Genomic DNA, 14,297 nt, shown 5'->3' on the forward strand with positions numbered 1-14,297 from the left:
AGTGATGCCAGAGAATGTACAATAAACTTATATATAAACACAGAATTCATGAGGATAAATCCCTTCAAATCAGTTCATTGAAGGAACTAAGGCTTCTGGTTAGTTTTTCCTCATCTACCACTGTAGATGAGCATATTAGAGCCCTATAAAAATGTCTTGCTTTTTAAGCACTGTGCAAAGATGGAAACAAGTTCCCCTCCAAACTTCCCACAGGAGAAGACAGGGCAGGTACTGTTTCTAATATTTCCTCTTAGTGGAAGCTTAAAAATAAACATTAGGATAATTTATCTGGTTTCAAATGTAGATGTAGAATGGAGTGTGTGACTGAAGATGTTATCCTCGTTCATGTGGAGAAATTCCAAGAACTGAAACAGGTTGTCATCTTCTTTGCTTGTCTTCCTATTATATAGACTCATCCTGATGAATTTCTGCTCCCTTGCCTCCCTTTTCCTTCTACCTTTAGCTTTTACCTGAATTAGTCTGGAACTTAACTATGGCAAGCTTAAAAAACAAACAAAAAAATCCTTCTTATTCTACATGGAACACACGGGTAGCAGATTTATTTTGACAAAACTTCATTAGTTTAATTATTTCTGTACATTTATACTAAAAGAATAGAAAAGTTTCCTACACAGCTCATCACATATTCCATTCTGTAGTACAGCTGCAGGTTGAGATTTCTGTCTTTTTTTTTTTTTTCTATTATTTAAAGCAAGCTTAATATTCTTTACCATAGCAAACCTTCCAAGAACCATTGACTGCAATAGGAAAACACAGGAGCATGGGTCATCAATTGTTGAATTAGTACAGGAGCTGACAAACCTGCCCTTAATTAAGGCAGCTCTGCACTGGAAATCCTCACTTTGAATCAGTCAGGGTAATTAGGCTTTCAGGTCAAAAGTAAACTGTGCTGTGAAAACAAACATTTGAGTTTGTTTGAAAACAGAATTAGATTTCCCATACTTAAAGGAACCTCAGTAATTTCTTAAGGTATTAAGGATGCAGGTCTCAGCGTGTAACAAGCTGTATTTTATTTTATTCTTCCGTGACTTGCACCATTCATTTATTTTCAAAGTTTCTGGAGTACTGTTGTTGCTGATTACACAAAGGTAATTCCCATCCACCCCCTCAGTCTGAAAAAATAGTTGCTTTATTTAAATTTGAAGCAAATTTTGCAAATACGTTTAGAACTAAACTGCAGAATGGATGAACTTGGGGGGGGGGGGGGGAAGGGTGTGAAAAAAAAAAAAGAAAAACACAAAAGAAAATAATTTGCAATTAAAAAATGTCCAATTAACTTGATAAAAGTGTCTTTTTAGTCTCTGCACAGCATCTCTAAGCAGGCACTCACAGAAAGCACACATATATATGTTTGCATAGGGGGGAGGTTAGTTAAATATTTCATTGTTTACCTGGCAGAAAAACAAAGGGAAGGGGACTGGAGGTTCCCGAGGCGCCGGGCTGCCGGCAGCTCTCCCGGGAAAGTGGCCCAGGGTGTGCGGGGCCGGGCCAGGCCAGCAGAGGGTGGTGCTGCTTTTTTTAAATATCTGCTTTTCACAGTGGCTACGCCTCTCCATTGACTTCGGGAAGCTTGAAAAAATACGAACCAAGAGACTGTAAATGCATATTTAGGGTGTCTCACACTCACAGCAGGGTCTCTGTGTATTGTCACCTTGACTGTATTAACAGGCCCTAAAATTACAGAGCAGCATCACCCATTGGAACGAATCCTGTCACTTCCAGTCACTGCCTGCAACATTCAGGCAGTGCCGAGGACAAAACAGCACTCCAGGGATACGGAAGGAGCTTTTTTCCTCATTACTTGCTCTTACAAAGAAGAAAAACTTGTACTTTTGAGGACACGCTAACTGCAGAATATAGAAACAAAAAAACTAAAAGCATCAGTTATAGAAATTACACTGAATTAAAGGGTATTTATATGAGAAAACAAATAGTTCTTTGTAAAATTAAGATAGCTGTCTGGAAAGCTGAGTTCCAACGAATGGCTGCAATGGCCACCTGGGTACAAGCCAAGGCAGGTTATCTGAAGAAACTGAAAAAAAAAAACTGTAAAACTAAGATAGCTGTCTGGAAAGCTGAGTTCCAACGAATGGCTGCAATGGCCACCTGGGTACAAGCCAAGGCAGGTTATCTGAAGAAACTGAAAAAAAAAAAGGTATTGCAAAAATGCCTCACAGAGACCACCTAAGCTACATGGTGGTACCGCAGGTTCCACTGCAGCACTTAAGCCCACTGCTAACAAATTTTAAATAATTCAACTCCTCAGCAGCTTGGACTGATGTTTGTGTGTGTCACAGGCACCAGCCCCTCTGGGCTCAGCCGTATCTCAGGCAGCAGTGACCTTCAGCTGATGGCAGCCCCAGCCCTGAGAAGCATGCTGGAAAGCTCCGCATGCTTCCTGCTAGACCTCAGCGCTGGGGATTTGTTAGTGTTGGCAACGGGCTGAGAGCTGCTCTTGTGCAATACTTTATTGTGTTTGTCTCCATTTTTCCACTAGCCTTGCTAAAAAGCAGCCCTTCTCTAACTTTATTACGCATGCTTTAGGAGTCCTAAAGATTTTCTCTTGGGCACACAGCTGCAGACTGTCCTTTTCAGTCACATCCACAGAGGGGACAATTCTAGAAGGAGAAATTGCTGTACTCCTTCCTTCCTTCTTCCTCCCCTGCTTCAGAAAGCACCTAGGAAGCTCACAAAACTTCCCTGGCAGGGGAGGGAGATGGGCTGTGGGATTCCCAGCCACAGATTGGGCCTGCTGTGCCTCATCCATCACTTCCTAGAAGCACAACACTATTAAACAATAGCAGGGACTCCATCCAACTGCAGTTGCTCCTGGGAAGGATGACATGAGGAGCCAGCAGAGCCATGGAACTCAGCATTGCCGATAGCAGCCTCCCTCTCTCCCTGTGTGCCTCCAGGCCTACAACTCCCCAGGGACCCTCTCCCTTCTTTGAGGGCACCTGACAATCTGGAACCCTTCAAGATCCTCTTCTGCACAGCAGGTGAGAAATGGACATCGGGAAGATCACTCCAGGGAAAGATGTGGGTGACAGGAAAGGGCTGGGAGGAGCAGATGAAGAAACTTCAGCAGCCTGGCAGTGCAATTTGACAGTTCCCTTCTTCATCACGTGCACTTTGCACCCACACACACCAACCAGCCCTTTCAGGAACAAGGCAGCTCACGTGAAACTAAGCACTGTTTTTTTACATTTAAAGGGCTGCTGGACTGGGTCAAAATACTGAGAAAGGGAATGTAAAAAGTAATAGCACTGGCCATCCCACTCCACCCTTGATTTTCCTACATTAACAAGTACCTATATTGCAAGAACAAGAATATACTGATTATAAGGAAGGCAAGGCAAATGTTCTCCAAGTTTAGTCACTCTAAGCTCTAGATATTCTATAAAGTCTTTTGAGCAATGGTATGAAAATGACTTTAATTTACATTTGGATATTGAAAAGTTAACTCATTATCCTGGTGCATCCTTAGTTAATCTTGTTACTTTAAAGGATTTTGGTATTTATGTTACTTGGATTATTTCAATGCTTTCCAAGGGACGACTAAAAATCTGCAGGAAAAGTTGAACCCTCATGTTAGAGATGCATGTTAAAATTACAATGTACTTGAAATCAATTTTTTTTAGCCTTTTAATTTCCAAATTTGACCAATCAGTGCTTTCCTGCAGCTGTACAAAAATGTTTTGGTTTTTTTTTCCCCGCGGGTATCTTGGTAATAGAAAAAGTCAATTCCCCTGTCTACACAAATCCCTAAGTGTATGCAATTAGAACGTCAAATTCAAATTTGCACATTAAGCTTTCTTTTAAAAAAAACCAAAGATGACAAATTGGAAAGCATAACTATTAAAATGATTACTAAAACACTCTCTCCACCACAAATTAATGTAAATTACTTCAGCACTTAAGACTATTTTTAGAAGGGATCAGAGCAAACTTTAAAAAAAGCCCAGACTAGATGCAGATAGTGACAATAACCCTGTTATAAAGTTGCTTAATCACAAGCCATCTTTCATTATCTCATGCTCTCTAATCAGTTCTGAAATAAAATACTGTATGATGCAACGTGCCCAGGTCTGATGATGGAAGAGGTAACAGAAAACAATTTTATTTTTAGCCTTACTCTGAAATCAAAGATGTTGACAGAGTCTGGATGTCTGCCCAACAGGCACCGTGTTACTGGTTCCTTCAGCCAGACAGAAAAACAAAAAGAAGGGAACATTACAAACCAGCACGACAGGCAGAGCCCAGGTTTTACACTTAATCCCAGCATGGATCTCATTCAGGACAAACTACACTCCACAGTTTCACCACTCCCATTTAAAACCTGCAGAAGGACCAGAAAGACAAGAAAAATTCTTTTCTTTCCATGCAGTTCTTTAAGAGTCAAGGCTGTGTGAAAAGTGAAGAGAACTCTTCATCTCTTTTTTTTTTTAAGAGCCTGTCAGCCTGCAGTACAGTCACGTTCAGAGCTGCTTCCTGACATGGGGCTGACTTGGACTGCAGCATCCAGCATGCACCACTCTGGGGCTCTAGAGTTACTGAGCTGAATTTTATTAAGAATGGCCCAGAAAAGGTTATGAACTGCGATGAGGAAGAAATGAGAGTCAGATTTCCTTTGACAACAGAGTCTTTTACATGATCCCAGAATCTCCGCAACCTGCTCTGTGTATCCCTCCTTCTCTTGTACTGTTTATTTAGAGGTCCACTCAAACGGAAAAGGAAATTAAAAGATTTGTCCATTGCTACAGAACATCCTCTAAAACCTGTATGAATAAATAGTCCTTCATCTTGGAATTGCTATGGTCACTCCTGCCTAAAATTAATGCTTGGATTTTTATAGCCACCTCAATTGGGCAGCTTTTATTATATTGGAACTTTTAGTATAAGAAAATATTCCAAGTTTACCATGAAAGCACAGTTACTTGGTCTAGTTCTAGGTGCCTACACAGGGACAAAAAAGAGCAATCATTGAATTGTCTGGACTTGGCAGGTAATCTTAAAGGAAAGAAGAACAGCACTGGAGCTGTTTCCTTCTGTTGATGTATGTGAACATGGGTATCGTTCTTGGTGGTAGGGGACAGATGAGGGAGCTTTCAGATAATTCCCTCATTTAAAAGAAAGCATCCAAAACATCTACAACAAAAGAAAAATTGTAATTGTTCTATTAGACTTTAAATTGTTCTGTCTACTTTCAAACAAATAATTTCTAAATACTTAGTGACTGTGAGCATACCTGAGTAAGAGTTTTAAGGACACAGACAGGGAGTGTTATTTTATTTTGCCATGCACCAAGGAAGACAAAACATGAACAGTGTAAGTGGATAGCCCATATGATGTAAGTCAGAAAGATAAACAACTCCCCCAAAAAAACAAGTTATTGAGCTAACAAAAAGAAAGCTCCCATTAATGCAGAACATATGAAACATCACGGCTAAGTAAACATTCACTTGCTACACAAATCACTAAAATGCATAAGCAGGTTCCAACAGCAAAACCCAAAACACATGATCTGATAAAATGCAGCTACCAGATACAAATGTACAGAACAGCAGAGAGGAGATGCTGCTTCCTGAGCCCCTTCCAACGAGCAGTGCAGCTCTAATGGATGTGCTCCACATCCTGGGATGCAGCAACAGGCAGACAACCCAGCCCCCAGAATTCCCCCATCTATCCCACAACTACAGCCCTTCTGCTTAGCATGATCACAAAAGCCTTTCCCTTGAGTTTTCTGTTCTTTTAATCAGTTTCTTAAAAATACTTTAATTATTGCCTTTGGTGTTAGTGGAGCTTTGAAGCCTGTCACACAGTTAATATTGAGCATACGAAGTCTCTTACCTCCAATATTCTGGATAATTATTGTAGTTGCAACAAGGACCTATAAAAAATAGACTTCTTTAGAAAGGGTAAGGATAACTAAAATCATATGTCTATAGCAGGCATAAACCACATGTGTATCATCTTAAACACACCAGATGTAGCAGTGATAACTAGCCCTGAAAGGAAGAGGATCTTCTCCTTATGAGGAGTTTAACACATGGAAACCAGCACAATCTAAAATTAATATGGGAGAAAAAATTCTGCCTGAAAACATCACATTTTTATTCTGAGACAAAGCAAGAGTAATTACACCATGAAATTTGTTCTGCAGAAGATAAGGTTTTTAAATCACTAAAAACATAAGTGCATTCTAACTGGTATCAGGTGAGTACAAATGAAAATGGTAATTTACCTCTGAAAAGACAGACAGCAGAGATTTGTAAAAGCGCAAGTGTACTTCCTTACTCTTGAATATCTTTAACTGTCAGGAGTGTCATTGTTTTTTTAAACTTGCAAACCAGATAGACTTTTCTTTAGCACTTGTGATTATTCATACTGGACTGATACGGAAGCAAAAGCGATCACAGGCTATTAAAATACTTGTGTGAATCAAAAAAAAATTGACTTCCAACTGAAAAAAGAAACCCTAAAAGTGGCTATAAAGTTTTCCCAGTGTTTTCTTTTGAGCTCAGTTCTAAAATACCATGATCATCAGGTTCCCTTTTCTTTCTACCCACTGCTCTTCTTGATATAGGACATTCCTAAATGAGTGCTGTCATTAAGTCAACTTGGAAAAAAATTAAGCTACAGTACTGAAAAGAAGTACAAATTTGTTTTTTTGAAAAAAATCACTTCAGATTTTAAATTAATTCAAAGTCAGTTCAATAGTCACCAAGGGAAGGAAATAAAAAAATATGATATCTTGGAATTTGCCAGAGATGGAAACAAATAGTTCCCACCTTTGGAAAGGGAGAATCAGCAATCTTCCAACAGCAGAAAATTTCCATTCTTATAAATCTCAGAAAAATACATTTCAAAGGAAACCACCAGGTTGAGTAATTACTTCAAGAGTAGTTAACCAATAGTTTACTGGCAAACTAAGCTGCCAGTTCAAGCAAGGTTCTCCACAAGCCTGGCTGTATCATCCCCTATGTGTGAGGGAGAAGTACTACTGCAGAGAAAAAGCAAAAACAAAATGTCATCTGTGCCTGACTGAAGTGAGAAGTGCTCAGGGACAGATGAGAATTCAGAATGGTTGTGGTGAAGTAGAAAAGCCTAAAAATCAACAAGATCAGTTAAAAGCAAGGCATTCAGGAAGCAGATCTCAAACACATGATTTAAGAGTTACTGGACTGCAAAGAGAAAACAGTCTGAGATAACACAGTCAGAAGCAGCAAAGCCTGCTTTGCAGGCAAGTTTTAAGAAAAGTGTATAAATATCAAAGATGCTTCAAAAGACAAAGACAACTGTTCCAGAAAACATCAGTTCACCAGGAAAGCTTGGTGAGCTTTGATTTTTTTATCGAAAGAACAGCTTCCCAACCTAGAAATATTCCAGTGCTCTCCATGCACACTGAAAATAAAAGGCCAGATAATTTTCAGCACAGATTACTTAAATTGAAAATTATGAAAAAGTACATTAAGAAGAACTGAAAAAAAACAAACCACATTTTGACTACAATGGGAAGCTGTGAAATCTCCTTCACTTAAGCTTTTAAATAACAGATTAGACAAACATCTGCCAAGAATGGTTTATAAATGCTCAGCCCTGCTTCAGGACAAAGGCAGAGTAAGCCACATTTTAGTTTCACCTTAGGCTCTAAATTTCTATTACTTTTTCAAGTAATGGCTTATGGTTAATGTCTACAGAACAGCTCCTGTAAGAAGTAACTGTATCTTATACCTTGTTTTTATCAAGGCTTATTATCTCTTGAGGTCGATCACTTCTTAATTTGATCAGTAAATATTGATCCTCAGACTACACTCATCTGCTTATTAATGCTAACGGAAGCCTTACAAACACCTGACAGCTCAGGTTTAATTCTCAGTGACATTAAGACTTAAGGCAACAGTCTCTAGCTTGTTAAGCCAAACTAATTTTTAAAAATTTGCACTGTTTCAGCAAAATATTAAAATCACACTTGTGTGTGGTAAAAACCTGCTTTCAATAAGGTGTAACTGGAACACAGAACACAGAATTCACAACATTAAATGTGCAGTATTCACAGACAGTGCTTCAGTATTTCCTGTGCACCCACTATCACTGCATAGCATCACTGTTAGGAAAAAGATTCAGTGCACACTACAAAAAAATCATAGCTAACATTCTGATTACTCTTATACCAGAAATGGTTAGCTTGATGGCGGCTTTTTTTAGTTTCTTTTGTTTGTGGGTTTGGTTTTTTGGGTTTTTTTTTAATCATGAGATAAAAAAAGTAAGAAACATTCAAGTGAAGAGCTTATTAAACAAAAGGAAATAAATAACATGCATTAAATGTACTCTTAATTGTTCCTATTGTGGAAATGACATGAAAAGCCATCCCTTATCTTAGATCCCTATTAAATGCTGACAATGTAACACCAAATCAATCCCTTACCTGTCTCTTAACATTTTTACAACAGAGGTAGGACTGTATCAAATCTGAGCCTTGAGCCAACCTGACAACAATGCCAGTGAGCAGATTTGTGCAGGCAACTTAACATGAACACTCTGACAGGAAAGCAGCACAAAATCTTGCATTTAAGGAGTGCCAATTTAACTGAAGTTGGACTTCCACAGAGCAGACACACGAACTGAAACCAAGTGAAAAGCTCCAGGATGTAACAGATCTTTCAGCATACTAGAGTGTCAGTAGTTTCAGTACTTATTTCGCTTATGTCTCTTTAATATGCAAAGAACATCTGCATATCAAAAGTATGAGACCAAGAAAAAAACCAGGTAAAAATGAATACTCACCTTTCCAGTTGATCCAAATGCAAACAGGCCAAGGTCTTCATAAGAAGTGACAGCTGTTGGTAAGGGAGGAAAAAAAAAAAAAAAAGCTAAAATATCTCTAACTTGAAAAGCTTGAAAGCTCTATTTTTGGGCCTTTCCCCCCTTTTTAAATTAATAAAATTCAGAATTAAAAGAATGTTTCTTAGTATTTTTTAGTTTACAAAATAGCTTTTATATACACCTGTACTCCTGCTACAAAATACAGCTCTATGCTCAAACATTTAGAGACTCTTCAGAAGCTCAATTTAGTATTTGCAGTTGCAATATCTAAAATATAATAGTAATATATTAATGGCAAATCTTCTCCCAAAGATTTTCTTTGTAGGTAAAGAATTATGAGATTAGCATCAACAATTGGATACAAGATATTTCCATATGTTATTCCTTAGAAGAGCAGGTTTTTTAAAATTATGATGACGGAAGGATACATTTTCATCTTTCTACAGATATAAACATCACCACCTTTCCAGCCTTTAAGAACTAGGCCCCATCTATTTTCAAGAAGGTAAACACCTTCTTCGGTTGAAATCTATTATTAAAAAACCCCAAAAGAAAACCCAAAGCGAAACAAAAATCCTGCCCTTACCTGCACCCGACTTATATAATTACATTAAAACAGCCTGTGGTTTCCTGTATAATTTCGCTGGGTTTTAGCTGAAGCTCACTTCTATTATTGCCAGTAACTCCAAACAATCCCTTCTCAGAGAGAAGCAGTCATATTAAAGCCTTTCATTGTTACTCTGTATTTTGTTATTAGAAACTCAAGCAGCATCAAAAAGATGAAAGTTTTCTGAGAAATACCACTCACTTTCTTGGGATATAATAAAACAGCTGTGAATGCCTCAGAGGGTAAAATTAATCTCAAACCCACAGAATTCTATTGTCACGACACTTGGTTTCTCTGCCTTGGTTCTGTTTGGTACAAAACTGCTCCTGTCAGATCTTAATTAAGAGCCCAGCCTTGCAAGTTGAGCTGCTGGGACAGCCCTTCACACGTGAGTGAAGCCCCATTCACTGAAGTAAATGACACAAGACATGGGAGACAGAGGCACCTCACAGAGATCAGATGACAGGACTGCAGCCTCAGACTTGCCCAAGCTTAGGAGGTTTTATTTCATTGAAGTTCTGCACACAATCAGATCAGTGCTCCAGAGGGGGGAAAAACAAAACAAAACCAAACAAAAAACCAAACCCAGAAGAACTTCATTACTTTTCTTATCTCATTTTCTCAAGGGCAAAATTTCACATTTTGCTCTACTACTCGTACCAGCACACTATGACAATATAAATGAAATAACAAAATTAAATGAGCCAGAGTCAGTGCTCAGCATAAACCTGGACTATCTCTAACAGACATAATTAAACAAAAAATGTCTTACTAGATTTTACCCTGTATTTTTCTTAATTTCTATTTATAAAGCAGTTGATCACAAGAGAAAAAAAAGTATTTTACAGAGCCATCTTCACTGCCATCAAAAAAACCATCAGTAAAATAGTAAACATATTTAAGAGCAAGTTGTTTTTACCACATGGTAACAAATGTACAGCACACATGTATGCGGAGTTATCAGCAAAGAGAATGAAATTTTCCCCACAATTCCAAAAGAGCAATATGAAACCTTAAAATCATTTCTGTAGTAACTGTGTCTGTAATCAGTTTAGTCCTGTGAACACTGGGAAGCCCTATTACTTGATCACATTGCTTCTGTAATTTCAAAAATATATGGAGCAAAACATTAAGCCAAATTTATATCAAGATAAATAAGTTCTGCCTGATTATCTTAATTTTTATCCTGTTACTAACAGTCCGTGGAAATTACCCCTTTAAGTGTGAAGGGAAATTGGCAAATATAGTACCAGCAATATTTGTGACTAACTCATAATACGAAAAGAAAAAAACAGCCACAGAACTTCAAAGTGCATCCCACTTAAATTCCCAATTCCTCTGCTTTACAGCGGAAGCTTAGCCTTTATCAGCCGAAAACAACACAGGTCATACTGAATTAACACCCGGAGAAACACTGACTAAACTAACACCAGCCCAACATTTGACACTTGGGAATATTGTTTTTGCTAAGCCTTTGGTCTCCACAAACCACTTGATTTTGTCAAAGCCCAGACCAACACAACTGAGTAACTGAAGATACTTCCTGATTTTTGACTGCAACTAAAATGCCTGTGCTTCATAATCCTGGCCTCTGTTTAAAATGGAATTAGTATTTGAGCTTCCTTTTCGGAAGGTGTTTTATAGGTCAGCTCTTTCCTAAGTAAGAGTTTACAAACACTTTCAACAGCTCCTCTTCACCACCCTTTAAATTTTTCTAGCTCATTTTTAATATAAAAATGGTAAGATTACCTTCCAATTTGTTTTCATGGATTAAGTTTAATACTGTAACACTGTTTACAAATTAATATAATTTTTTTTAAAGAAGTTTAATTACCTACTTTGGAATCAAGCACGTACAGAGATTTTACTTTGTCAAGGTACAACAGGTTGTATTTCCCACTTTTTAAAGACAGTGTTCCAAGGAAAAACTTGGAATGCTATCTAACATTTAATGACTTCAATAGCTGACAGGCATTATAGGAAACATAATCTCAAATAATTCATATTTTTAAAAAAATCAAAACACAAAAGGTCATAAATCCAGCAAACTTATCCAGACATAGTCCTGGCGCAAGTCCTACCTGTCAGCCTTAGGTGATAACTAATTATTAGTTTCAGACAAGAGAAATTCTTCATCCTATCACTTCAGCTGTCTGCATTTCAAAAATGCTTCCTTGAGGTGGACTGTTGCCTTTGGACAAGAACTGAGGAGTTAAAGCCTTTTTGCATATCAGGCCTCTGAGTTTGTAACATCCAAACTCTTCTTACCTCAATAAACTTAAATCCTTAGTTCTACCCCTCATCACAATTCTTTGGCAAGAATCTCTTTAATAATTTTTACTAGACAACAGCTTAATACCACTTAGTGCCCATAAAATACAGAACTTTTCAGCCTGAAGTAAGAAGTTTAAAAGGCCATTAAAATTACCTCAAGTCTCCCATTTTTTTTGCTTCTCATGTATCTCTCTAGCTACGTGTTTCAGGTTCTGATTCCTTTCTAATAACAAGCACGCTAAAAGGAGAAAAAAATTACCAAAGACTTAATCCCAAATCATCAAGCACCAACCATAAAAGTAACCCTACCTCTGAGGGGTGTTTTTTAAGAAGGTATGAAGAAGATCACTCAACAGGTGGGGACAGGAGCAGCAGATCTAAGAAGAATCAGGAAGCAACCATCTGAGAAACCAAAGGCAGCTAAAGAAAACAAAGCCAAGGAGGAAAGAAGCAGAAGCTTTCTCCCACCACCTTTGAAAAGAGAGGAAAACAGATGAGAGGGAAACAATAAGCAGGGAGACTTGCTGCTGTAACATGATCTTTGTGTAGGAGAAGTCAAGGAACGACTCAGTTGTTTCAGTAACAATTAAAAGAAGCAGGAATTAAAACCTGAGCAGATTTGACTGCAGGTATTAGAAGGTACAGCTTGAACTGACTCAAAGCAGTGCAGTTTCCAAGAACTGCAACATGACTTCTCATTCAGCATCAAAAAAGCTCTATAAGCTGCATCTATAAAGCACCACAAGAATAATAATAATCCAATATGATTAAAAAACCTGAAAGCTATCCATTTCAAACCATGGAAAAAAATATATGTACTACTACTAGGAGAATGAAAGGCTGCTATTTTATTGCTCTTAAGCATTCACTGAAAGCAAAGGCACACACTGAAGTAGTGAGGTTCAGGCAGCACTAAAATAGTTTTGCTGCAGAAATACAGGATCTCTCTGGAAAGAGAAGAGAGGCATTTGGGGAAAAAAAATTTTTAAATCTAGAAACCAGTCAGTTTGGCATTAGCTTTGCATAAAAAGTCTCAAAATCCTGTTTCTAAATGGCAGATATTAATTGTAAAAAACCTTAAACATTTCAAGGTCAGTGAATCAGACACCACTGTTAACTGCAGTCTTTATACTGGGTCATGTCTCTCTGATAAAGCTGAGGAAATATTTCAGACCTCACTGTTAGATAAATTGTTTTCACTTACCAGTCTGAGTGCACATACTGAGCAGAAGAAACACAGAGTAAGAAGCAAGGCTGGCAACAATCAGCAGCAAGATACTAAAAACCACAAAATATTCACAATTAAAACACTTTTACAGTACAATGCACTTTCAAGCTTTAGGAATGCTACTTTTGCAAGAACTAAGCTAGCAGATTTCCTCATTTTATGGCTTGTCTCTGCTGACTGTGGTTCACGTGGCCTCTGATCTTCCCAATACTTGCCAAGTTGCCCTGACATATAGATTACAAAATGGACATAACCATAGGAGTTTGTGTCCACATATACGCAAACACACATCTTCCACTGAAGTGAAAACAATGCTGAGGAAATGGTCAAAGGGACAATTCCAGTGACTTTGGCCCCATTATCCACAGATTAGCATTTGCAACAAGCAAAAGTGCAAACAAAAGGACAAACCGGTGTACAGTTTCCAGCCATGTATCCATCCTATTCCACAAGGCCCATTCCTGGAACTAAAGGAGATAACAGTTTTGAAAGGAAAATACCAATCTATCAGAAGTAATGGCCAAGAAATTGCCACCCTGTGGCAATTTAATGCAACATCTGGGCAGGATTTATGTTAGGTCAGATCTGCATGACTAAATCAAAAAGGGGAAGATCTTAATCAACAATTCTGAAAAGCACAAGCTATTTATTTCTTCCACAGATTTGCACAGGAGTCTTAGTAATCAAGTTTTGCTCCATTTACAACTGCAAGCCGACTTTAAAAATGAGTACATGTAAAAACTGAAAACTTACCTAAACCCCATGATCCCTGTGTTGGCCATGGCATAGGATAAGCCAAGTATCCCACTGCCCATGATTGCATTCATTAAGTTAAACACTGAGAAAGCAAAGGAAGAACCACGACTTGAAGAACTCTGTAAAAAGGACAGAAAAAAAAAAAAGTACAATCAGTGGAAGAGGTGTTTTGATCTTTCCTAGAATGATATTCAAGGGAGGGGCAACAGACAACTTTTTCTCCTTTAATCTAAAATCTCGTTTCTCATTCTAAAACCACGCAAACCCTTGTGCACACACAACAGCGCGATGCCGCCCCGTAAGCATCTCAAGACGCCCACAACCTTTGAGCACAGTGAAAGCAGAGCGCCAAACGAGCACAGCAAGATTTACGGCTCGGAGCAGGCTCTCCCTGCGTGCTCGCAACAGGGCGAGGGCACATGGCAGCGCTTCCAAGCGCTCAGCAAGCACAGAAACAACGGCACCAGGAGCACCGCTGGGACCAGAGGCTCACTCGCCCCCCTCCAGGTGACTCCCCCCGCCCCGGCGCTGTCAGCCCGGAGCCGCCCGACCTTTGAGCCTGCGCTCCCCGCGCTTCTCCCCGCA

At 38.7% G+C, this 14,297-nt stretch overlaps 1 protein-coding gene across 2 annotated transcripts in view; it reads right to left on the reverse strand.

Annotated features, from left to right (window-relative positions):
* SLC38A6 (solute carrier family 38 member 6) overlaps positions 1 to 14,194 on the reverse strand; it is a 34,591-nt gene extending 20,397 nt beyond the window's left edge. The window contains exons 1-5 of one of the 2 annotated variants that reach the window (XM_017738842.1): positions 14,036 to 14,194; positions 13,710 to 13,831; positions 12,933 to 13,006; positions 8,809 to 8,861; positions 5,872 to 5,911 (exon numbers count right to left, since the gene is read on the reverse strand). In XM_017738842.1, the coding sequence (XP_017594331.1) occupies positions 5,872 to 5,911; positions 8,809 to 8,861; positions 12,933 to 13,006; positions 13,710 to 13,783 (241 nt within the window). In that variant the 5' untranslated portion in view covers positions 13,784 to 13,831; positions 14,036 to 14,194. The remainder of the gene's footprint in view (positions 1 to 5,871; positions 5,912 to 8,808; positions 8,862 to 12,932; positions 13,007 to 13,709; positions 13,832 to 14,035) is intronic. The other variant, XM_017738841.1, reaches the window with a different exon arrangement.
* Positions 14,195 to 14,297: the final 103 nt, after the last annotated feature.

The sequence above is a fragment of the Corvus brachyrhynchos genome, unplaced genomic scaffold, assembly GCF_000691975.1.
Source record: "Corvus brachyrhynchos isolate BGI_N302 unplaced genomic scaffold, ASM69197v1 scaffold245, whole genome shotgun sequence".
In the NCBI taxonomy this organism is placed as follows: Eukaryota; Metazoa; Chordata; class Aves; order Passeriformes; family Corvidae; genus Corvus; species Corvus brachyrhynchos.